The 23951-nt window shown below is 40.1% G+C and overlaps 1 protein-coding gene across 1 annotated transcript in view; it reads left to right on the plus strand.

Annotated features, from left to right (window-relative positions):
* The window catches only part of ANKS1B (ankyrin repeat and sterile alpha motif domain containing 1B), a 793190-nt gene that overhangs the window by 466036 nt on the left and 303203 nt on the right, over window positions 1-23951 (plus strand). Inside the window, exon 17 of the mRNA XM_037513805.2 lies at window positions 790-896. Within this exon, the coding sequence (XP_037369702.2) occupies window positions 790-896 (107 nt within the window). The remainder of the gene's footprint in view (window positions 1-789; window positions 897-23951) is intronic.

The raw sequence follows: 23951 nt of genomic DNA on the forward strand, positions 1-23951 counted from the left end.
AAGAAGAAAAGGAGTCTGTAGCGATCGCTGCTATAAGATCCAGTTAAAGCTTTGCATTTTCGGGTGTCTTTGGAAACGTAAAATTCCACAACAAATAATTCTGAAACGTATAACCAGTATGAAGATTCAATTCAGATTTAAGCACTTTGGTTTGCTTTTGAATCTTGCTATTTTCTGCATTTGTTTTGACTGCTCTCATCATTCAAGATTGACGCTTGGATGGGTGTGTAGGAGGAAGCAGCAGCAGCAGGCTTACAGCTTGCAGACAAAAAAAATCTGCCTTATCTGATGGCTATTATTGAAAATGCGAGGTGTAGCCTGGGCTGGGTAATGAAGGAGAGCAAGCGAGGGGGAGCCAGGAGCATGGAGCTGCATACTGATGAGTGTAGGAGTACTTGATAAAGAGAATTCTGGCTGCCGGCCGTGCATTGTGGAGTACTCCAACAATCACACAGAACGCAGACCAGCCTAAGCTGACAGCTTGATATGCCTTCTTCTGCTGCCTGGTTTTGGGGGCTGTATGACGTACTGGTCGGTAGTAAAGATTAATATGTAAGAAATGTGGAGCTAGGATCAAGTCATACTCCACAGCCTGCCTGGCAAACTATGTTTTACTTCTGACTTTGCTCTCTCGCTGAGAACATTAATCTGTCAAGCTGGCGGGCTCCTTTGATAGCAACTTTCCCAGGAGCATGATGTGGCAATGCCACCTCTCAGCCCAGGACTACCGCTATTACCCCGTGGACGGCTACTCCCTGCTTAAACGCTTCCCTCTTCATCCTCTTACAGGACCCAGATGCCCTGTTCAAACAGTGGGACAATGGTTGGAAAGCATTGGGCTACCTCAGTACGAGAACCACCTGATGGCTAATGGATTTGACAATGTGCAGTTTATGGTAAGATACTCTCTGTGTCCACGGAGCTGCCTTTTGTCTGTCTTTGCTTCTTATGTGTCTTACACGGCTCAGAGGCAGCCTGATTGGCACCAAAGCTGGTCAATTTTATGTATGTAACGGCATCAGAAAATCGGATGCCCTTAGGACTGAACTTACTGTGTGCGTTGAGACACTTGCTGAAAAATGAGATCTCTATGCATCCATATACATATGTATTATATGAATGAACTGGTGATAGAACTATTTATAGGCAATCAAAGATTAACATTTATATTCTCCCTGTCATTCTGCGTGTGGTTTTTATAAATTTATAAGCTTAGAGCACCCAGTTAGATTATAGCATTCCTCAGTTAATTCTAGATTCCTAAAACATATTATTTCACTGGAACATCAGCGTTTAGTGATTAATTAGACAATCTGTTATGTGTATGGTGTGAAGATTGTTTTTTTTTCCTGATAATTGTTTGATAAGCAGTTTAAATTGTGTGGACGACCTTTAGTGCATTAGTAAACTGCTTGAGATCATCAATTATGGAGAGCGTTCACTTATTTATATTAGCTGATTGGAGAGCAATGAGGTATTATTTATTCCTGTAAGAGGAAAACAAACACTTCCATCAACCAACTGTTAATTTTGAAGAAAGACTGACCGACTAAGTACCTTGGTGTACTTCCTAATACTGTTCTGCATGCATTGTAAACCTGGTGTGTGCAAACTTCTCACTGTGGGGCATATAGCTGGGGAATAAGAATGGGGAGTTGTGCAGACCCATAGTACAGCTTTCTAATCATTTACATACCTGCCCCCTCTGCTCATCAGTTTTCCTTGTTAAACTACGTCACTGTCCTTAATACCTTTCCTTGCCTTTAAGGTCCCATCACACACATCATTGATGCCTAAATTTTGAGAGAGGTACATAACGTAACAGAGCTACATGTAGCACACAGATGGCTTATAGAAAAAATTAATGGCCACTTCTATATAAAATGCTTATTAATATAGAATTGATAACAAAATCCTGACAGCTAGTCATATTTTTTGATTTCCATTTGAGATTCTTTTTCTCCAAGCTTAAATATTTAAGATTTTAAAATTATTCAAATCGTTCAACTTCTGCTTCTTCTCCAAAAATATCTATGTTCCGAAATATAAAAAAGAATACATCTTACATCAATGTAGCATGACATGCAAGTTCTAAGTAATTATAGAACATAGAGCTGATTATGAGTCTGTTTTTGAATAATCAGATGGGCAGATCCCATTATTTCCTTGTGTTTAAATATATTGTCACTGATTAGGAGGACAAAAATTGTGGTTATTGAAATAGGAAAAGAGTAAAAGTTCTTCCATTGCTAGCACAGTTGCTATCCTCAAATACTGAGCAGATTTAGGACACCAGTAAGAATTAGAAAAATTACCAAACAGAATGAAAGTCTTTTCCTAGTTATTTATTCTTCTCCCCCACCCCCTCATCCCTACTTGAAATAAGACTTTCTTATTCCCACTTCTCAAACCCTCATTCAAATTTATGAGAAGTTAGGTGCGTGTTTGGCCTCTCTGGATTACTGGGTCACTCTGAAAGATTTTAATTCAGCATTATTTTCCTCTGAATGTTAAATGCATATGAGCAAACACAATCCCTTTTCAAAAGGCTAGAACTGAAAGGTTAATCAAACAAGTTTCAAATAAGCATTTGGAGATTGTAGAAAATATTTATGAATGAATTATGTATAAGTATGCCAAAATGTACTTCAAAAATCTTGGACATATGTGCTAAAACCAAGGTTTGATCTTCTCAACAGATAATTGTCTTTATTTTTTAAATTCCAATACCGCATATAATTTTCCAGAAAATAAGAAGTTAATTCAGATGAGTCAATCAAATACTTTCTTCATGAGACTAAAATAATTTTTAAACTTTGAACTACCATATTAAGGAGTTAATTATGAAAAGAAGCAAATCATAAAATGGTGTCGCCACTTATTGATACATACATTGCAATATATCATCTATTTGCTACTATTATCATAAAAATCAATTTCTACCTGAATAAAAATTACTTATTGATTTCCATAATCTAATTTATTTAATCATGAACTTAAAGTACACTAATCTGATCAGCCCACTTTAAGAAAAAGATTTCATTAATGTAATGAAAAATTGGTTAGCTCTGCTTAGTCTCTACTCGGTATCATATTCTAGCTTTTGTTTTTCTTGAAACACATTCTGACCTGCATTTATTCATCCTGTTGCCTAAGCAACAAGCACCACACTCCTATTAACCATGATGTAGTGCAGGTCTTATTAGCTTTTTTAGAGCAAGACAGGAGAGACATCAAAAGGATATAATTAATGTTGGTTGAAACATCATAGTTATACTTTATTAGAAAATGTTCTCAAGAGTTAATTTTTCATTTAATCAATAGTGCATCAATGAATGTGGTTTTTAAAGGGTTAAACTTTCAAAAAAATTATTGATAACTTTAAAAGATTCTTTAGCTGATTCTGTTCTGTGTGCTCTCACACATAACCAATATATGGATGATTTAGCCACATGACTGTGATTAACTTTAAAATAGATTTCTTATAATTCCCTTACATGGGTAGAAAAGAAGGGTCCTCATTAACTTTAAAATGTCTATCAATTATTGCTGCTGCTTTGATTTTTTACTACCTTGCCTTGATTTTATTCATGTTGAATTTCTTCAACATTGGAATGTGAGAATTCCAAACTTTACATATCTAATTTTTGTTTACAGAATAGTTGGACACACTGTTTTGACCCTTCTGTTTCCCTAAAAATAGAAAATAAATGGAAATTGGTCCAAAGAATATCTACAAAAGTACATCAAGTCATCTAAGACTTTAGGAAAGTCTGATCTCTGTGGGAATCAAAAGTCCCTTCCACATAGGCTCCTGTGTCTGAAGACCTAGCCAGGTCCCATCTGTCTCTTTCATGCCCTCTGATGCAACACACCTTCAGTTTCTCCTAGTTAGGCAAGTCTAGCTGCTACCCACTAGCCTCTGGGAATGCCACAGGGGTCTTCTAACATCCCATTTATTTTCCACTGAGTTTGCAACCTACAGAATGTGTCTGAGTTGCAACCTTACACTTGGTTTTCACCAAAGAGTTTAGGCATGAAGTAATTACCATATAAGATGCAATCTTGTTTACTTCCTTAATATATCTGCTTCTGTCATCATCGTTTTTATTTCCAAGTTGATGTCTACTTCCTAAATTTAAGTCTCAATCTATCCTTGTCTTCATGACTTGGCTTTTTTTGTACATTCTTACCCCTACCCCACAGCTATTTCCTTTCCTTCCCCCCAATATTTTATCCTCAAAGGTTTAACTCAATTCCTGCCTTGTTTATTTAGCTTTCTCTAGTGACTCCAGTCCTTAGAAGCCTCTCTGTTCTCTGAGCTCATGTACTTGTTGTAGTTGATGTGAAATTATATTTGAAATGCCGTTATTCACTCTGTAGCATTAGAAGTTTTCACTTGTCTATTATCTTGTCTCCCCAATTAAACGGGAAGCTCTTCAAATCCAAGTTCTTGCCTTTTTCATTACTCCTAGCATAATGCTAGATACACAACAGATTGTTGGAGATGGAACCCTGGCCACATTATTAAGCTGAAACCTTGTTTTATCAATAGGAGCATTAGTACCCTTCATTCATTCATGCAACAAACATTTCTGAAACATTTTCTATGTGCTAGGGACAGTGTTAAATACTAGAGATGCAACAATTGAACAATGCAGAATTATTGACTTCAAGCAAGTTACGATGTTGCCCTCAGACTATCATTATTTGCATGTACATTGCATACACATTCTTTTATACATTCACACTTACACAGGCACACATACTATATCACAGGGATACTACTCTTCAGTATACTCAGCATCCTTCAGCATGTTACTTAACTGGCCATTGTTCTTCCAGCAACAAATTACAATAAGCTATGTAAGAGGTAAAACTTGTCATAGCATGGAGTTAAGGAAAATAAAGACACTGCTAACATCAAAACACTGGCAGTGTTACAGTGGATTTATAGCCCGAAGACTGTATTAAGAAGTTTTTATTACTTGGAGGAGGCATGACTCATAAGCTCACCATGATAACTAGCTGACAGTTATATTTGTAAATGCTAATCACAAAGAGGGAATAATGAAATTATACCATCTCCTGTTGATTTTTTTAGCATCTCCTGGGTTTCTAGCAACTGCCATGTAGGTTGATTTTTGACACTTTGACCATTATTAAAATGCTCCAAATACAGCTTTTACAGAGTAAAAAGTAAAAATACCAGGCATCTTATATGAAGTGACTTATTTATACACTTAGGTGGGTAGTGTTCATAAAGAATTTGCTGAGAGTCAAAGACAGTAGAACCTATTCAACTTTGAGGTGGAGCCACAGAGCATTTGGAAGTCCTCCATTTAAGCAAAAGATTTGAGCAAGATCGAACTTCTAAGTAGTTAATTCCAACACTTCTTTCCATTTTGCAATGCATTTTACAATGCATTGCTCATGGACTTACTTCTCTGTTCCACTTTTATATAACTTTTCTGTAATAACAGCACCATTTGCAGTTGACCTGATAAAATGATCTTTTAAGTATCTTGGCAGATATTGTGATCCAAGTTAGAAGTTCAGCTGTGACACAGAAAATAAATTGTCCCTAAAGGGTAAGACTAATAACCTCTATGATGATTTCTTATACAAATATTGTTTAGGAAAATTTTATAAAGTTTCTAAGATTTAAAAGTAGAAGAGAAAAATACCCACCATAGTCCCTACGCCTTCCTATTTCTGAAACCCTCTGGGCTCTGAGTTGAGTGGGTGGCTTCATATTGAAAATGCAGCTATAAACTCATTTTGGCCAGCAGTTACAAACCCACTTTTGCAAAGTAAAAAAAAAAATCATTTTTTCCCCAACTACTGGCATTTAAGATCTGTTGGTATCTAAAAGTCAAAGCCAGGAGGAAGTCATTCTTCATCTGGACAACAACTTAATTACCAATATAACAGGCAACAGCCTCACAGTGCAGTGAGAGAGAACTAAAGTAAGATTTCCCCATGCCCACTGCATGGCTTCTCCATGATTTGTTTTACTCATAGAGTAAAATCAATCTAATGAGGGAGCTGGAAGAAATGTACTTTGGGGTTGCTCCTTAGTATTTTGAGCTCTTTAAAGGTGCATGTACAGTATTGGTGCTGGCAGTGCATTCATTGTTCTTGTAGGTCTCATGAGCCTGGAAAGGACACTTACTGCTTATATAGCAGAAAGTTGGAAATGAGGGTGATGGGGGATGACCATTTTAGAAGAATGGCTTCCAGAAAAAAAAAAAAAAAAAACATTAGCCACAATTCTAATCTGAGTCAAAGAAAAAAAATTCTACCTGGAAGTTACTCTGATGACAGTTTTAAACATGAAAATGTGCTGCCCCATTTTCTAATAATGCAGTGATACAACTCCTGTCACTAACCAGTGCTCACGTAATTAGCCTTTAATTCAGACATGCAGCATATTTGCATAATCTTTAGTATTGCTTCAAATGGCAGTTATTTGGGGTGAGGAATTTACTTCATGAATGAGAAAACTTGTTGAAACTGAATTACAGACTAATTTTAAGAAATCCAGCCAAAACCATATTTTTTCACTTCTTAAAAGGACAGATCTCTTGAACAAATGTTCAGTGGCCATGACCTCTATTTTCTTATTTCCAGTCACCTCCTTCACCCTATAATCCAGCTGGTTTTCCAAGTCTTCCGCTAAAATTGCTCTCCTTTAAATCAGCTGTGGCCTGTTTTTTGCAAAATCTCCACCTAAACCCCTTTTCTCTTACTTATTTCTCTTTGCCCATTTCACTCTGATTTTCACTAGCAACTCCTTACTGATAATATATGTGGTATTTATTATATTGATTTGGGTTCTGTGTCACTACCCTGCCTTCGCCAATCACTCTCATTCTCTTATGGCCTCTCAATGTGGCCAGTGTTCAACTTGTCCATCCCTTATGGAGACTATTGATTCTCATAGATCTCTAGCTGTCCCCACTGCTCCCCATTTTCCACCTGATTTCCAGTGCTGTCCAGCTACTCAAGAGACATCTCCATAGATATGTGTGCCTGCAAAATATATTTGAGCACAGACCTGGCAGAGAATAAATGCCTAACAAATGTTATGTATCACTACAGCCAGAGCAATCTTTCTAAAGCCCATATGTGCTTTAGCACTACTCTGCTAAAGCCTTCAGAGGTTCTCACTTACCTATGGGATATTATATTTCCAAAGTCCTGAATATGGCTTCCATAATCAGGCCTTTATGACCTAGCCCTGACTTATTTTCTGACCCCAACTGTTCCCATTTCCTCTCTTTATAGTTCTAGGGAACTGTCTGTTTTGCTTTCATTACCAGGCCTTTGTGCATGCTGCTCTCACTGTTGAAAATGATCTTCCTTCCTCTCAGCATTCCTTTTTTATCCTTCTGAGCTTAGTTGCCACTTCTTTTAGCTATTACTTCTTCCACCTCTCTGAGTGTGAGGCGCTCAGAATCCTTCTTCTGCAGTCCCCATCTTAAGAAGGGGACTCACCATGTCACATCTTGTTACCTCCCACCTGCACATCCACCTCCACCACCTCTGTCACACATAAATGCTGTGACTGGGGCTGGAAGACTTGTTCTGTAAAGGCCCATTAGTAGATGTATCAGCCTTTGAAGGCCATGTGGTCTCTGTTGCAACTACTCAACTCTGCGGTTGTTGCATCAAAGTGGCCATAGACAATATATAAATGAATGGGGGTGGCTGTGTATCAATAAAACTTTATTTACAAAAACTGGCAGATTGGTAAATGGGCCATAGTTTGCGAGCCCTCTACTTGATTTTGAACTGCTCAAGACTTAGAAATATGCTCTGACCCTCTGTACTTCCACATATAACCCATGGTCTGTATAAGTAGAAACTGCAAGTTTTTGAGTAGAGAAGAGAAAAAGACAGCGAATGAAAAGAGGGAGGGAAAAGGAGTCTCCGAAAGAAGAGCTGCACTTGGCTACAGCAGTGTTCCTAAAGGACTTTTTGGTTTAAAGAGAACCTGGCCATAGCCAAGGATATTCAGAACAAGATACAGCCTTCAGGAGTCTGTCATGAGCTGGAGAGGGGGTTTTTGCTTTACCCAACCAGATTGGAGTATATTTTCAGCAAGGGAACTGCACAAATATAGGAACTAGAAAAACACAGCTGTAAAGGAAGCTGTTGTTCCCGCTGATTGGAATTCCTTTCTCCCTTCTTCACCTACTGTGCAACATTGTCCCTGATTCAGCTCAGGCCTCACTTCCTGAGGGAAGCATTCCCTAATACTCTGTCTTCTGACTGCGTAACTGCCCTTTTTCTCTGCACCCCATTCTTAGTCCCTGGCCAGTCCTTAATATATTGCATTATAATTATGTTATCTGTTTAGATGTCAGCCTCCAACCTAGAAAGTGAGTTCCTTCAAGGCAGTAATTGGGTGTTATTTATCTTTGTATTCCTTAATCCTGTCTATAGTATAGTAGCTTCTCAATAAATATTGATTAGATGGAATTTTTAAGTTCAGTTCAATTTTGTGTTCATTATGTAAGTCTCACCATATCTGTCAGTACCAGTATTCCCATATTGTAAATGAAGAAAATGAGACTCAACACATTTAAGAAATTGTCCAGCACTACCCAAATCTTAAAATTAAAACCTATTTGACCTAAAAATCCCTGCTCAATTCACTAAGACCTTGCCATTCCATCATCCCTCCTATGATTCATTCAGTGAATGTTTATAGAGCACCTGTAAAACTGCCAACATGGAACAAGACACTGGCCCTGTCTTCAAAATACTCCCACTTTATCATCCTTCTGGTCCTCCTTACCTTTCACCCATCTTGTCCCCACTACTTCTCAAGAGGACCTCTACTTTAACCAGACTAAATCTCTCACTGCCAAATAAATATATACCTTCACTTTGCTTCTTGAAACCATCCTACCTAACAGAGCCCATCTTCCAATGCCTTGTCACCAAAAACTCATTCCTCAAAGCCCTGCCCTCTCCACCAGTCCTGGGGAGTCTTCCTCTACTGATCTGGACTCTGTCTACCTCTCCAGCTTCAGTTTACCCCACTTGAACTGTGGCGATGTTGGGTTACTTATAATCCTCCAACTGGGCTACACTTGGTGCACAAAGCCATCCCTTTGCACGCACAGGCATACACTGTTCTCTACCCAGTACAATCCATTCTTGCTCATTCTAGCCTGGGAGATGCTTGCTTCAAAAGTCCCACCCAGGCCCTCCTTGGTGGCACAAGGGGTTAAGCGTCATCACTGTGAAGAAATCCACAGCTACTAAATCATTAGTTCAATCCCCAGCCGGCCAGGGAGCAACCCACATGGTGCAGCAGACCTTTCCTGTCTCGCCCACTGCTCCTCTCAGCAGTGTATTTCAGTCAATCCACCTGTTCTGTTTCCCACTCTGGTGAATCCTTTCACCCTCCTGCAACTCTGACCTGTATCCCAGCTATTATATACATAAATAAATAAATCTTAAAAAAAAAAAGTCCCTCCCAGAGGTTCCTTCTGGGGAGCCTTTAATAGCTCTTTAGTATTACTCCTCTGTTCTCCACTAGCCTTCCAGGACACCCTGAACACACCTTTATTGGAGTAGACTTATCCTACAGAGCTGAATTATCTGCTTCTTTACCTAACTCTTTCCCCTGAGAGAACAGTGTTGGGTTCAGTGTTATCTTCCCAGTCATTAGCCCATAGTAGACCTTGTATTGGTTTGCTAGGATTGCTGTAACAAAGCATGACAACAAAAGTTTATTGTCTCACAGCTCTGAAGACTGAGATCAAGGTGTGGGAAGGTTTAGTTCTTTTGTGGGCTGTGGGGGAAGGTCTGTTCTAGGATTTGCCTTGGTTAACTGATGGCTATCTTCTCCTGGTTTTCACATTATCTTCCCTGTGTGTTTGTGTTCAAGTTAGCTTTTCTTATAAGGACATAAGGAATTTTAAGTTAAAAGTCACCTCATTTAAACTTAATTCTGTTAAAATTCTACCTCCAGATAAGGTTGCATTCTCAGATACTGGGCTTTGGAATTAGAGAGGGGGCACAATAAGGAACCCACAACAGTGTCCAATAAATGTATGTGCAAGTGTGTATCCACACATTGCCAAACACATGCCATGACAGTCCCCCAAATATGTCCTTGATTGACTTAAAGTCAATCTGCTTGAGACTTTAATGAGATTTAAATGTCTAAAGAATCTTAGTTTATGATTTCATCAATGATAACTTCAACCTTCCTGATAACACATAGTTTTTCCTGAATGAGTAATCATAGATAAGTTCACATTACCAGTTATATGAAATCAGCAAAGCTATAACCAAAAATTTCTTACCTCTCTACCCTTGCATTATTTCTGATTAACTTTGCAGCTTCTGCTGTCCCTTAAATAAATCAAATTTATAAGACATGCTCATGTCTTTGCCCTCTTACTATTGATACATATTTGATTTCAAGAAACCCAAGGGAGTAGATGATTAAATAAGTAATGTTTTGTGGGAAGGAAAGAAAATATAAATAATTTTATAATATAACTACTGTTCATAGAGATCTTATTATATCCTTTTTACATACATTATATTTACCTCTTCCACAAGTGTTATAAAATATGTAGTGTTATCCCAGTTTTACAAATGATAAAATTTAACTAGAGAGAGACTAAATATCTGGCCCAAAGCACTCAAGATTCAAACCCAGGTCAAGTCCAAACTCAAAAAAATGTCAATGAGAGTCTCTGGGGCAACATATATGTAGGCGAGCTGATAAAGGGATGCCTTCTGGACAAACAAAAGTAGCATAAGCATTCTTCCTTCTGGCAAGGTTGATGAGTTGGAAAAGTCCCAAGAAGAGAATTGAGAGAGAAGGAAATCTTTGCCTTGTACCGAGATCAGGCATTCTAAGCAAAGGAAATACCCTATCACACCCAAGGCTACAGAAATACATTTGGTTCTCCAGGTCAAGTTTGTCCTCAAACCATGAGACCTTCAGAATGGGAGTCATTCGGGAGAAGCTGCAGGAGAAGCTGCATCCAGGAGCAGTGTTCATGGACAATGCAATTGACCTTTCAGTACAATCCTTTCTAAGGTGTACTGAATTGTTACTAGGAATGGCTACCAACTTTTACCTACGGGAAAACCCAGGGAGACATTGAGCAGTACCTTACAGGTCATTGTGTACATGTCCCTGACATCTTCCCAGATCCCCCTAGTCTGGTCCATGTGCAACGTTCACATCATAGTCGGTGGCAATTATCCTTTCACTTAAGAACATGTGATCTAAAAGAGTAGTTAGAAACTCTAGCTCTTATGCCTCTACTTATAAATTATAGAGGTACATTAGGAATAGAGAAAAATATAGTGAATATTTAATATAAGCCTCTGAATATCAGGTCATTCATTTCTGCCCCTTGAGTCCATGAAATTAAATTTCAGATTGTTAAACTTTACAAACTCTTTCAGAATGAACAGTTGATTCATATCCAAAGCATTTTGAAACATCTTGGATTTATAAGCCAATATCTGTTTATATGGCTGGCAATAAGAATTAGGTTTTTCCTTCCAGAGTTCTGAAGAAGATCTTGGAATAAGAGACCTAGAATCTGAAGTATCTCAAATGTATTTGAGGAGTTATAGTGTACATTATTTTATAAGTAAGGAATAACCCTTTGAAGAGGGAACTGAGCATTTAGTATTCACCAGGCCCATATAATTATATAGCCCTGCTAATTCAGGGCAAGTGAATAGGAACATACAGGCTGGCTAGCAGCCACTCCAGAAATCCCTCTCTTCCTAAAAGAATCGAGCAAAGCTTGCTTCGCCTATCTACCAATTCAGTCATTTAAGAACTGCTGAATGAATACCAATGAGGATCCTTTTTTTTTTTTTTTTGGAGGGGATGAAGGATATGTTATGCAGTCAAAAAAAACATAATCCATTTACTTCCTATTAGTGCTTATGGTATAGTGGAAATAAGAATACCGTGTTAAATTCTTCTTGTACTTTATAGTCTTTAAAACTCTTGCATATATATAATCTTAATGCAGGAGTCTAAAATAAATACTCTTTTCATTTCTACCATAAATAGTTTGACATTAAGTAAGCCTTATTCTCTGAAATCTCTGAAAAAGTTCACACACAACCTAATTTCTTTCATAATGTTCTCTCAATCCTATGTCTGCTCTAGTTGCTACCTGATTACTCTCCTTCTTTTACTACCAAGCTTCTCAAAAAAAAGGTCTACACTTGCAGACTTGCCCTTCAACTCGAAATAATCAGGTCTTAAAACAGTTTGTGTGAAGCATCCTGAAATTATTTATAAATGGTGACAAATAAACTTTTAGTTGCTAAATACAATATACCTTCCCAGTCCTTGTATACATCATCATTCTGTTGTCTTTGTTTCTGTTAAACCTTCTTTTCCACCTTATATCTTTGGCACATACTACTCCTTGGTTCGTTTGTGGATCTCCCTACCTCTGCCTGTTCCTTAGGGTGTAGATTTATCCGTGTTCTCCCCCCACATGTTTTTTATTATTACTATTTTATTTTTTATTATTATTTTTACATCATTGTTCATTTTTAAACAATATTTGCTTCCCTCCACCCCCTCAGGTGTAGTCCCCATAGAGTTTCCTTCCCCAATGCACCTGTGCACCATCACCTCAGTCCCCTATGCTCCTCCCTCCCTCCCTCTGATCCCTCTCCCTCCTCCTCCCCTGCACGATGTCTCTGATTGATAATTGTCTGTTTTTGCTTTGTTGTGTTTTGTACCGTTTTACACTGGTGTCTTATTTGGTTCCCCTATATTCCTGCTATAAATGAAACCATCCAATATTTTTCTTTTTCCTTCTGGCTTATTTCACTGAGCATAATTCCTTCTAGCTCCATCCACATTGCTGCAAATGGCATGAGTTTATCTTTTTTGATTGCTGAATAATATTCCATTGTGTATATATACCACATCTTCTTGATCCAGTCATCCATTTGGGGGTATTTGGGTTGTTTCCAGGTTTTACCTACTATAAATAGTGCTGCAATAAACGTAGTGTTCTTTTGAATCACTGTTTTTGTGTCCTTTGGGTAGATCCCTTGTAGTGGAATTGCCAGGTCGTGTGGTAGCTCCGTTTTTAGTAGACTGAGGAACCTCCAGACAGCTTTCCATAAGGTTGGACCAGTTTGCAGTCCCACCAGCAATGTAGGAGAGTTCCTTTTTCACCTCATCCTTGCCAATATTTGTTGTTGCTTGTTGTTCTCACCCCACATTTTACCCTAAGGTGACTTCACTTATTTCAAAAAAGGCAATAGTTTTCTGTTTCCTGTACTGAACTAATCCCTGAGACTCAAAGTCTCTGAAAGTAGAATGATCCTTCCCCCAAAATTCGCCCCATGAGAAAGCACTCATTGGATAGAATGATGATGATAGATCCTGTGCGATAAGAGAGGTGGACACAGGATTTAGCAGCATAGAGACCACTGAGAACTTGACCTGTGCGAGTTCAGAAGCCACCTTGCCCTGGACTGAAGAAGCAGTAGACAACTCTTGAAAGAAGTTTGTTGCAAATGGGAACACAGAAATAAGAAAGTAGCTTTTTTGGTGTCAAAGGAAGGAATTTTTTTCAAACAGGAGAGACTGGAGTCATTAAAAGGAATGATCAGGTAGAAAGGGAGTTGTTGATATTGAAGAAGAGAGAGGAATCAGCTGAAGGAATAAGGGTGAGAGAGGTCGGGATCTGGAGACAAGTGGAGGCATTGTCTGTGATGGGGATGTCCGTTATAACAGAGGGAAAACAGAGAGGATAGGTACCATGTTATTTGTACATGGGATATGAATATGGAAATACCTTTCTTGAAATGGTTTCTATTTTTCTAGTGAATTATGCTATAAGGACATGGGCCATTTGAAGATGGGAAGATATTAATAGTCCTATCAGAAAATGGAGATGAGAATTTACTAGGAAAATAGAGTAGAGGGCCTCCCTGGTGGTGCAGGCAGTTGGTTGCATGCTGCACTGTGAAGCTGTCCGCAGCCTCTGCAATGTGGGTTCAATCCCGGCTGGCAGGCAAGAATCCCACACAGCCACGCAGACCTCTCCTGTCTTGCCCGCTGCTCCCCTCAGCAGTGTATTTCTTCAGTCTGCCTGTTCTGTTCCCTGCTCTGTCTCTGGTGAATTCTCTCACCCTCCCACGCATCTGGCCTGTACCCCGGTTCTTGTATAAAAATAAATAAATCTTTAAAAAAAAAAAGAAAATAGAGTAGAATTGCAGGAATTTAGGCGGGCATATTTGAGATTTATAATCTTTATATTCAATGGGAAATGAAAATGCAATTTCACTGTAAGACACAGAGTTGCTTCATAGTCTGACCTGTTCTCATATGGTGTGAGATCATGGGCTACTCACTTAACCTCCAGAGCATTAGTTTCCCAAATGCACATAGGAGATAGTACTACCTGTTCAGAAAGTCATGGTGAGAATTAGATTAAGGCTAGCTGTGTGCTTTCAGTGGCAATGAATCATGATTGTAATAAGAGTTCTTGTTCCATTTAGCTGGCACTTTGGAATTACAGCAGGTCTGCAAATAATGTCATTTGGTTCAACGTCATTTTTCATATGGTTGATGTGGGGGAAATCAATTCCTGGCCAGGACCACAGTCCATGTGGAGTTTGCACATTCTCTCCCACATCCCTGTGGCTTCTCCCTGGGTCTCCAGTTTCCTCCCACTGGGAGGAACAAAGATGTGCACATTAGGTTAGCTGGTGTATGAAATTGCCCCAGTGTAAGTGTGAGTGGCCTTGTGAGGGAAGGGTGTCCTGCCCCAGGCTGGTCCCTGCCTTATGCCTTGAACTGCTTGGATAATCTCTGCCTCTCTGACCCTGAACTAGAGTAAGTGGCTCAGAAAATGAATGAATACAAATTATTGTTTAATATTAGAAGACTTTGGGGTCTTTATTTAATAGTTTGGTGATGTTTTGGGGGCCAGAAATATGCTCTAGGAATTTAATTCTTGTTTATAGTCTATGGTAAAATTGTTTTAGTTATACATTGTTTTTGCTTGAAGCCACTTTCCAAGAACCTAGTGACAACCTGAGGACTTACTATACTGACAATGCTGTAATACACAGAAATTGCCAGTCTTCCTTGTGCCTGGATATAGGAAAATGCTTGCACGAATCATAGTAGGAACCCCAAAATACCTGTAACCCACCTATCTCAGTGACATTATAGCAAATAGCTCAAAGGTTCTTGGAAAGTTATATCACCTTAGTTCACACTTACCACTGACCTTGATTAATGGACTGCATATACTCTCAAAGAACTGAGGCTTTCAGACTTAGTGGCCACAAAGTAGTGCATGCAATTGGAATAGCACTTTGGGATTCAAAGGAATTAGATTGTGTTTGGTGCTTCCCCTAAGAAATACACTCAAGGACACCCACCTGCTCCCAGCAATAAAATGTTCCCTCAATTATGGTTGATCGAATTGTGATCATTTTTATGAGAATATTTGAATACCCAAGAGTATAGTAGCTTTGGCCTCAAGGATAACTAACCTCAATGTGCATCTAGGCTATAAAGAAATGCTATGATGTCTATTAACAAATGCACACAACAAATCCTGTTGCATTTTAAAATATAACTCTATGTTTTAAATCTGCACTTAGTATCTTCTAGCATGCGTTGAGAATCTAAAGTAAAAAGTCGATACAAATTGTGAAGGGGCTCCCAGAAAAATCTTTTTGAATGGGTTCCTGGGAAATTTATCCATTCATTCCTAAGGAAACACCTATTGAATGCCTACTACACTCGTCAAACTGTGCTAATTATGGTAGAAACTACAGAGAGACATAATACAGACTCCCCTTAAAGATCCTACAATCTACTCAGGGAGCTAAGACTAGTATACTTAATAGCTAAATAGCAATACACACTCAAATAACAATAAAGAACAACAGTGTAAGTGTTTCCACAGCACAGAAAGTAACTATGGGAGAACTGAGTGGTAGAATCTATGAAGTTCTGAATCCTGAGAAGAAAGTGAGAGAGGTCTATCTCCTACAGACTTATTTTGCTTAGCATTATCCATGCAAGCTCCATCCCAGTTGCTGCAAATGGCATGAGTTTATCTTTTTAAATACCAGATGGTGTCACTGATATGTGGAATATAAAGTAACTAAATTAATAGTCAGATAAAGACAAGCTGAAAAACTAACCCTTGATAGCTGACTGCAGAACTGAGGCGCCAAGAGGGAAGGGGTTGCAGAAAGGGAAAAAACAGAGGGAAGGAGACATAATAGCTTGTGGTGGTGGAGTACGGGCATGTTGGTGGTAGATGCACTGTGATGGTAATACCTGATGGGGACATCCCAATGTTTGCCCAGTTAAAAATTAATTAATCAAATGAAAGAGAGGGTTATGCGCTGGAGTCATCAGGGAAGGCTCTCTGGAGGAAGCAGCCTTGGGTAGGACTTGTATAAACAGTAGAATGAGGCCAATTATAAAAGAAGCAATGGAATCATAAACAAAGGTGGTGAGACAGTAAAAATGCAAGTCATGTTGGAAGAACAAAAGAAATACTGACCTGAGAACAGTCCTAGGGACCATGGGATGCCTCTGTGAATGAAAATATCATGTACCCACCTTGTGAAACCATGGACCTGGAAAGACAGCTTAGTGACCCATCGCTGTGCCCATGTAGGCTCACCCATATGGCAGCACACAGCTGCACATCACACACATACACTGCACGGGGGGATGAGCATGGGGACATCTGTTGCCTCATTGGCCTTCTATTTCCAGAGAGTACTGAAGAAAATGAAGTTACTTGAGTTGCATTAGATGTTTCTCCAAATAAACTCATCTTTCTGAGGCCTGAGTATACTGTCCAAAGCCAACCACAAATCTGATTCCCAATTGATTCATACCCCCCTGGAATAGCCCACTATCCTCCAAAATTAAATTTACTCGCCTGTTGGATTCTTTGCTTTTTCAAAGATAATTACTGCTGTCAGTTACCAATGTCTAAAAAAAATAATCATCCTCACTTCCCTCTTAAAACCATGATCACTACTAAAAACACCTATCAACCTCCTCATTTCTGACACTCAGCTTGTTTGAAATGTTCCAGGAATCCAAAGGAGGGAACATTTGCTTTGCTGCCACTTTCATGTGCCAGACATTAGCTAGGGCTCCAAATACAAAGACTGATTGTAATAACATTTTAATAATAATAATAATAATAATAATAATAATGTGCTTATATAGTGCTTACATTCCAGGCACTGTTCTAGGTGTTTCATATATACTAACAATTTTTAGCTTTTTTAGAATGAATAATATTCCCTGCCCTCATGAAGCTTACAATCTACTGGAGAAATAGATGTAAAAATAGACAAATTCCTCCAGCACGATCACTGATGAGAACTGTGATTCAGAGTAGAGTAGAGCCCTTGAGAACGAGTGACAGCCCAGACAGCACAGAAGAGGTCAGGTTTACACCAACTCTAGATGGATTAAAGAAAAGTCACAGTCTGGCAGAGGCTGAGAGACAGCAGCTTTCAGGCTAGTGGGACTGGCTGGTTTTATTCCACACCAACTTGGATCTTCAGGGTCCTCTCTTTGGGTAACTGAGAATATGTTTACTTATTTCTGTCATTTGGTGTGTGCCAGGCCTTCTCCTCCCAGGTCACCCCTATGAAACCTCCAGGGAGCACTGATTGTCACCTGCTGGCTGGCTCATCTCAGCCGGTGGCTGTAGGTGATTATCTGTGCTGCTGGCAAGGGGAGTCCGGGGTGGTGATTACATCGGTGTCTGTGGAAACTTCGGTGTCAGAGATCCTGTTAGAAAGCATTTTATGGATACTGATTCAGGAGACTGCTCTCTAGCTCGAGGAAAACAGGGCACTGCAAAGGCTGTAATCAGAGCTCACCATTTCAATAGCAGTCTTCAGCGCCAAAGTCTGGATGCTAAAAATTAAGGCTCCTCTGCTTCCTGTTACCCCACAACTGAGACAATGACAGCACTAAATAAGGTCTCCCTCCCTTGAGTCCCAGAGAGCAGCTTAGAAATGAAACGGAAGAGGCAGCTTGGCGAATGGATGAATGGACGCCTGTGACTAGTTAATGATTTGATTTATTACTTCACCTTCTCCCTGGAAGCTGGTTTACTATAGACACAAGGACAGTTTAAATAACTGCACTGGAACAGGGGAATTGAGATAGCAGGATTGACAGAGAGAAGCACACTCTTTTTTTAAAGATTTATTTATGTATATAAGAGCTGGGGTACAGGCCAGAGGTTTGAGGGGTGAGAGGATTCACCAGAGACAGAGTGCAGAGTTGGGAACAGAACAGGCAGACTGACTGAAATACACTGCTGAAAGGAGCAGCGGGCAAGAGAGGAGAGGTCTGCTGTGCCATGTGGATTTCTCCCTGGCTAGCCAGGGATTGAACTCGTGCTGCAGAGGTTGCAGATTGCTTCATAGTGCGGTGCTTAACCCCTTGCACCACCAGGGATGTCCAGCACACATTTTTTTAATGTTAAAGTAATACAAATATTTATATTTAAACCTTGAAACAAATATGGAAAAAAAAAACCTCAGATGCAACCAGTTGTCTTCACTCTTATCTCCCTTCCTGACCCTGCTGTCCAGAAACAGAACCCTTAAGTGACCTGTTAAGTATGAAGTACAGAAACAGGAATAGTACTGAGGAGCCTGTGCTGAGTCCTGCTGGAGGTTATCTCCACAGGCATATGCTCCTACACTGTCAACTTTAGACATCACTTGCTGACACCTTGATATAACTTATACCATCATCATTTCTCTCCAACATGCCCCCACCCCCAGCCCTGAATGCAGATGCTATGAAATGCTACATTTTTGTTTCAAATCAACTTGCTTTTGACTCCATGCCTGAGCTAACGTGAAATTCCACTGCCATCATTAGAAATTCTATTTCTAATGTTAACCCACATTACAGACCTGAGTGCACCAAGGCGCACAGAGGACCTGTGTCTGCAGTGATTCCTGGTGAAGTTCTCCTCCAAGCTCTAGTGGTTCCTGGAGGACCAGCGCTTGTCTGGCTTCATGCCTCTCATGCAGTGTGGGGATTGTGATCAGGGATGAACATCCCATGGCAAGGCTCCAGCCCCCCATGAGGTTGGTTCCCACGATCATTGGTCTCACAGTGTGCTTCCTGAGCTCAGAACAGGAGACCCATCCTTGAACTTACCTTTTATTTCTAATAATTGTTTTCTTCCTGCTGTCATTTCTCATTACCTTTCTCTTGCATTTCTGCCATTATTTTGGCCATAGATTTTCCATAGTCTTCGTCATACTAGTTATCTGACCTACCTTATCCCCACATCTTCCTATCCCGAGCTGCACTTGTTTTCTGGGAACAAGAACTCCCTGCCCCGCATTAGTCATTCTGGGACTGTCTCCACTGCGCTCCTGAAAAGAATCCACTGTTCTCGGACATTTTTCTCTCTCTTGATTTAATTTCTCTTTTTGCTGGAGTGTACACTCAAATAACTTGTTTAAAAAAGAAATAGATAAGAGGTACATTTCCAAACCCTTGTGAATCTAAAAATGCCTATATTCTGCCCCCATGGTTGATTAATACTCTGGTTCAGGATGTAATTCCAGGCTGAATCTAATTTTTCTCAGAGCTTGGCAAGCAAGGCTCCTTCTGCCCTTGCTGTTGGTGGTTCTCCACAGACTGACGTTGGTCCTTTAAGGTAACCTTTTCCCTCTGGGGACCGTTTTAGTCCTACTAACGTGTGACTCAGTGTGTCTTTTTCATCCCGTTCCACATTTGGTAGGCATTTTAAATACAATGAAACACTCAGAAACATTCTCTTTTGTTGCTTCTTTGGTCATTTCTACCCCTTCACTTTCTTCATTGCATTTTTGTAAACTCCTACTAGCCAGACACTGCTGTTCTCTAGTCCTTTCTTAATGTTTCTTCCTTCTCTCATCCTTGCCATCTCTTCCCATTTATATCTTGTCCTCTAAGAGATTGATTTCAATCTTTGAATTGATTTTTTTGGTGTGTGTTTTGGCAATAATATGTTTAATTTGCCAAAGTCCTTTCTTCTTCCCTGTTCCTTTTTCATGCCACCCCTTTCTTTTTCTATGTAATATTGTTTGAAACTCTCAAGGGATACCAGTTAGAGGTTGGTTGTCTTTCTTTTGAAGTTCTTTTATTGGAGAGTTGCCTTTTCTGTCATGTTTATTTCTGACTTGATCTTTCTCAGTTGTAGGACAAGCTGTGTCCTTCAGTGACTGACAGCTTCTGGTTTCCTGGTCATATTTCAAAGAAGAGGCCATGAAAAGGTCATTTGAGTACATGGCACATATTTTTATTTCTAGGCTTCACTTTTTAGTGAGAAGGGTATCCCCAGAATGAGCAGGGCACTCCAAATACCAGCACACTGCTGCGCTAGTTCTCCTTTAAAAGGTGTTTTAATGTCTTTAGAAAATAAGCATCCATTTTCTTTATGACCTGAGGAAAGATATAAATGCCTGATATGTGTGTGTGTGTGTGAGAGAGAGAGAGAGAAAGAGAGAGAGAGAGACAGACAGACAGGCTGAGACAGAGAGAAAGAACTGGGCAACTAGTTCTATACACAGACTTCAATCACTCCCATTTTCTGGACACTTCTCCCTCTCTCCCTTCACCTCATCTTCCTCTTAGACCAAAACTTCTGGGCAACTTGGGCTCCTCTTTTGATTCAAGGGACACCCCATGCTGCAGCCACCTTCACCTCCCTGCACCATTCAATGTCATTCTGTGCTCTCTTTGACTTTTGCAGACTTATTGAAACCCCCCATACTCCTGGAGCTTTTCTCTTGTTGTCATTATTGTGAGATCATGAGATTTTTATTCCTTTTCCAGATTTTTACAGAGATATAAGAAGAAAAAAAACACAAACCACTAGGCTCAGGACACATCTTGAAATAGAAACCAGGGCTGCAATTACACATTCCCACTTTACTCATTAAATGATATCAAGTGAGGAAAAAACACTTGTCTCTAAAAAGCAGTAGTAATATTATCAAATCACAGTTCCTAAAGGAGCCCAGATTTTTCTTCCATAGAGAGGTCTCACCACTCAATGTTTAAAAGGATGGTCTCACCTAGATTAAAATTCCTGCCCTGAGACTGATGAGCTTAATTGCCATGGGTAAATTCCTTAATGTCTCCGTGCTTCAGTTTCCACTCATGAAAACAAACATGATGATAACCATATACTTATCCCGTTGAATCAAGGTGAAGTTTATGAGCCCATCCACGTAAAGCACTGGGAACAGCAAGCTTAAGTGTTAGCCATCATCACTGCTATTATTGTCCCAATGTCAGGTCAGGCAGGCCTAGAGGAGCAGAGTACCCGCAGTCATCTTGCGTCCTTCCTCAGAGATCACAAGGACAGCTGGGAGTAGGCAGGCTTTTAAGTATCGAGAGTGAGGTCACAACTTCTCTACATTTCTCGTGCAGGAGTCTGGAAGGGAGTGATGGCAGAGTCACTCCTTCAAAAACTGTTGATAGGACACTAGCAACATGGTTGTGGAAATGGAATATTGTCTCTGAAGCCACCTCTTAAATGAAGGGAAGAGAAGAGGAATGAGCAGGTTATGAGGACAACAATATTGAGACCATATCGAAGAGGAAATGAGCAGATGGAGAAGATATTTGAAGGAAAAAGATGCTTCTCACTTATGTGAGACAGGAGTTAGAACCAAACATTGCTGTGGCCCCCTATGCCCAGGTGCCTATCAAGCTAGCATCTATGTGGGGGATATGGAAAGTTGAAATGCACAAAGGAAACATGTAACCATGCACAGTTTTTCAATGAATTTTAACTCAGGGCACAAGAAGACCTAATAATGCACAAGAAATCATGTAACAATGCACAATTTTTAATGAATTGTAACTCAAAGTGTGCAGGCTCCTGTCCCCTTTGAAATACCATTCCTCAACCTGAAGCAACAACTTTTTAAAAACCCATCACCTTCCTACTGTGAGCGGCCCCTTCATCTGCTTTATTTACTGGACCCCCATGACAGCTTCTTGAGGCAGGTATTAATAACTATTTTAATAGATAAACAAAGGTGCAAGGTATGGCTCAGAGAAGATAAGTAACACATGACTAATAAATAGAGGCTCCCATCTACAAGCCCAAGTACATTATCATTCATTTTATTGATGTGTTGTCATTAAGCGCTAAAGCCCCCCTTTTTTGCACTACATTTATTGCCTTTTTACTCACCTTCAACATAAAAATCCCCTATTCCCAGTTTTACATTTAACAGACCCCTCAATCAATCACTGTATAGAGAAATCTCCATTACCTTTTCTGTCTTCAGTCACTATAGATAGAATTCTCCATTACTTTTTGTGAAGGGTTTGCTATTTCTCCCTACCAGCGTATTTCTCTCAACAAACTGATTTCCACCTGCCCATGCACCTCTCCCTGTGCCTCCCTGATCTTCTCCCTGGTAACCCCTCACCTGGCACCTTGCTCCCCAGCCTTCACCTGGCTGCTCCCCTCTCCCTAACTCTACAGCCTCCAGAGAGGCCCACATTTCACCTCCTCCTCCCAGCCCCAACGTGAGTTGCAGTTCAGCATTTTTTGCTTCCCACCAACATTTTCTGTTGCTATGGAAACCAAGAGGCAGTTCTGGAAGGAGGGGGAGTCTTGGAGCGCAGTCATTGCTGGCCTGGGTGTGGGAGGGAGATGGTAGGCAGCTGGGGTAGGGGGAGGAAGAGCGGAGGAGAGTCTGGAGAACTCAACCCACCAGCTCCTCATGGAGAAAGGGACTTCTCCACTCCCTCTTCGAGATGAAGGGAGGCAGAGGGGGAGCAGCCCAGTGCTGGGCTGGCTTAGCAGCTGCATCTTTCGGATGGTTGAACAGGAGGAGGCTGAGTGGGCGGCCCCCCGTGGTGATGGAGCCTGGTTCCCAGGCTGCTTGTAATCTGTCCTTAATTTGCCACTGAGGAAGTTAACTTTATGTAGCTAAGAAAAAGGAAGGCTCAGGGGAGCCATCATCACAGAAAATAAATATGTTCCCATTATAAATGAAGTAACAAGATAATTTACAGTCTCAGAAGATGATGAGACAGGGAGAAATGGCCTGTATCTAATGAAAAGTTTAAGCTAAAAATTAGGAAAAAGAGCTTTACAGGAATGGTTGTTCTGCACAACAACTGAGACAAAGTACAAAGCATTTTCACTGACAGATAATTTAGTCCCTGCCTTCAAGTAACATGTTATTTGAGCTTGGCAAAAGGCCTGGGACCTTCAAACCTTGTCATATAATTTGAAGGGTAAGACCAGCATGTACTGTGCCACCAGTTTGCTGCCAAGCAGGGGAAATAACTCAGAACTGGGATCCAAAAATCACTAAGGTAGACCCAGAAGTGAATTTACCTTAATAAGCAATAAGTAAGTTAAGAAAGCAAAAGTCAAGGGATTCCTGAAGTCCCACACAAGGTAGTCAATCATTCTTTAAACCAACATGTGTTTGTTGAGTGTTGACTGTATGTCAGGGACTGTACTAGACTCTGCAGGTTGGGAGAGCAGACAGCGTAGCAGGAGGAAGAATAAAACAAAGCCAACTGAGCAGTGGCCTCTGGTTTTCAGGAACTCACTGAGTGGGAGAGACAGACTCCTAAACAACTCACTGCAGTGCAATATACCTTGTTTTCGGCACAGATACCCTCCACATGCCATGGAGCACATGAAGGTGTTGCTTAGCTCTGTGAGCATCAGTGAATATTACACAGAAATACTCTTTGAACCAGTCCTTAAAGATGAGTCAAAGGAGTCAGCAGGTACAGAAACCCAGAAAGAATTTGCCACCAGAGGAAACTGTGTAGCAAGAAGTGTGAAGACTGATAACCCAGAACATGCTCAAAATACAGGGATGTTGCTGGCCCTCCATGTGTGTGTGTCTAG

Source organism: Talpa occidentalis, unplaced genomic scaffold, assembly GCF_014898055.3.
Source record: "Talpa occidentalis isolate TD23 unplaced genomic scaffold, MPIMG_talOcc4v2.1 talOcc4.16, whole genome shotgun sequence".
NCBI classification, from domain to species: domain Eukaryota; kingdom Metazoa; phylum Chordata; class Mammalia; order Eulipotyphla; family Talpidae; genus Talpa; species Talpa occidentalis.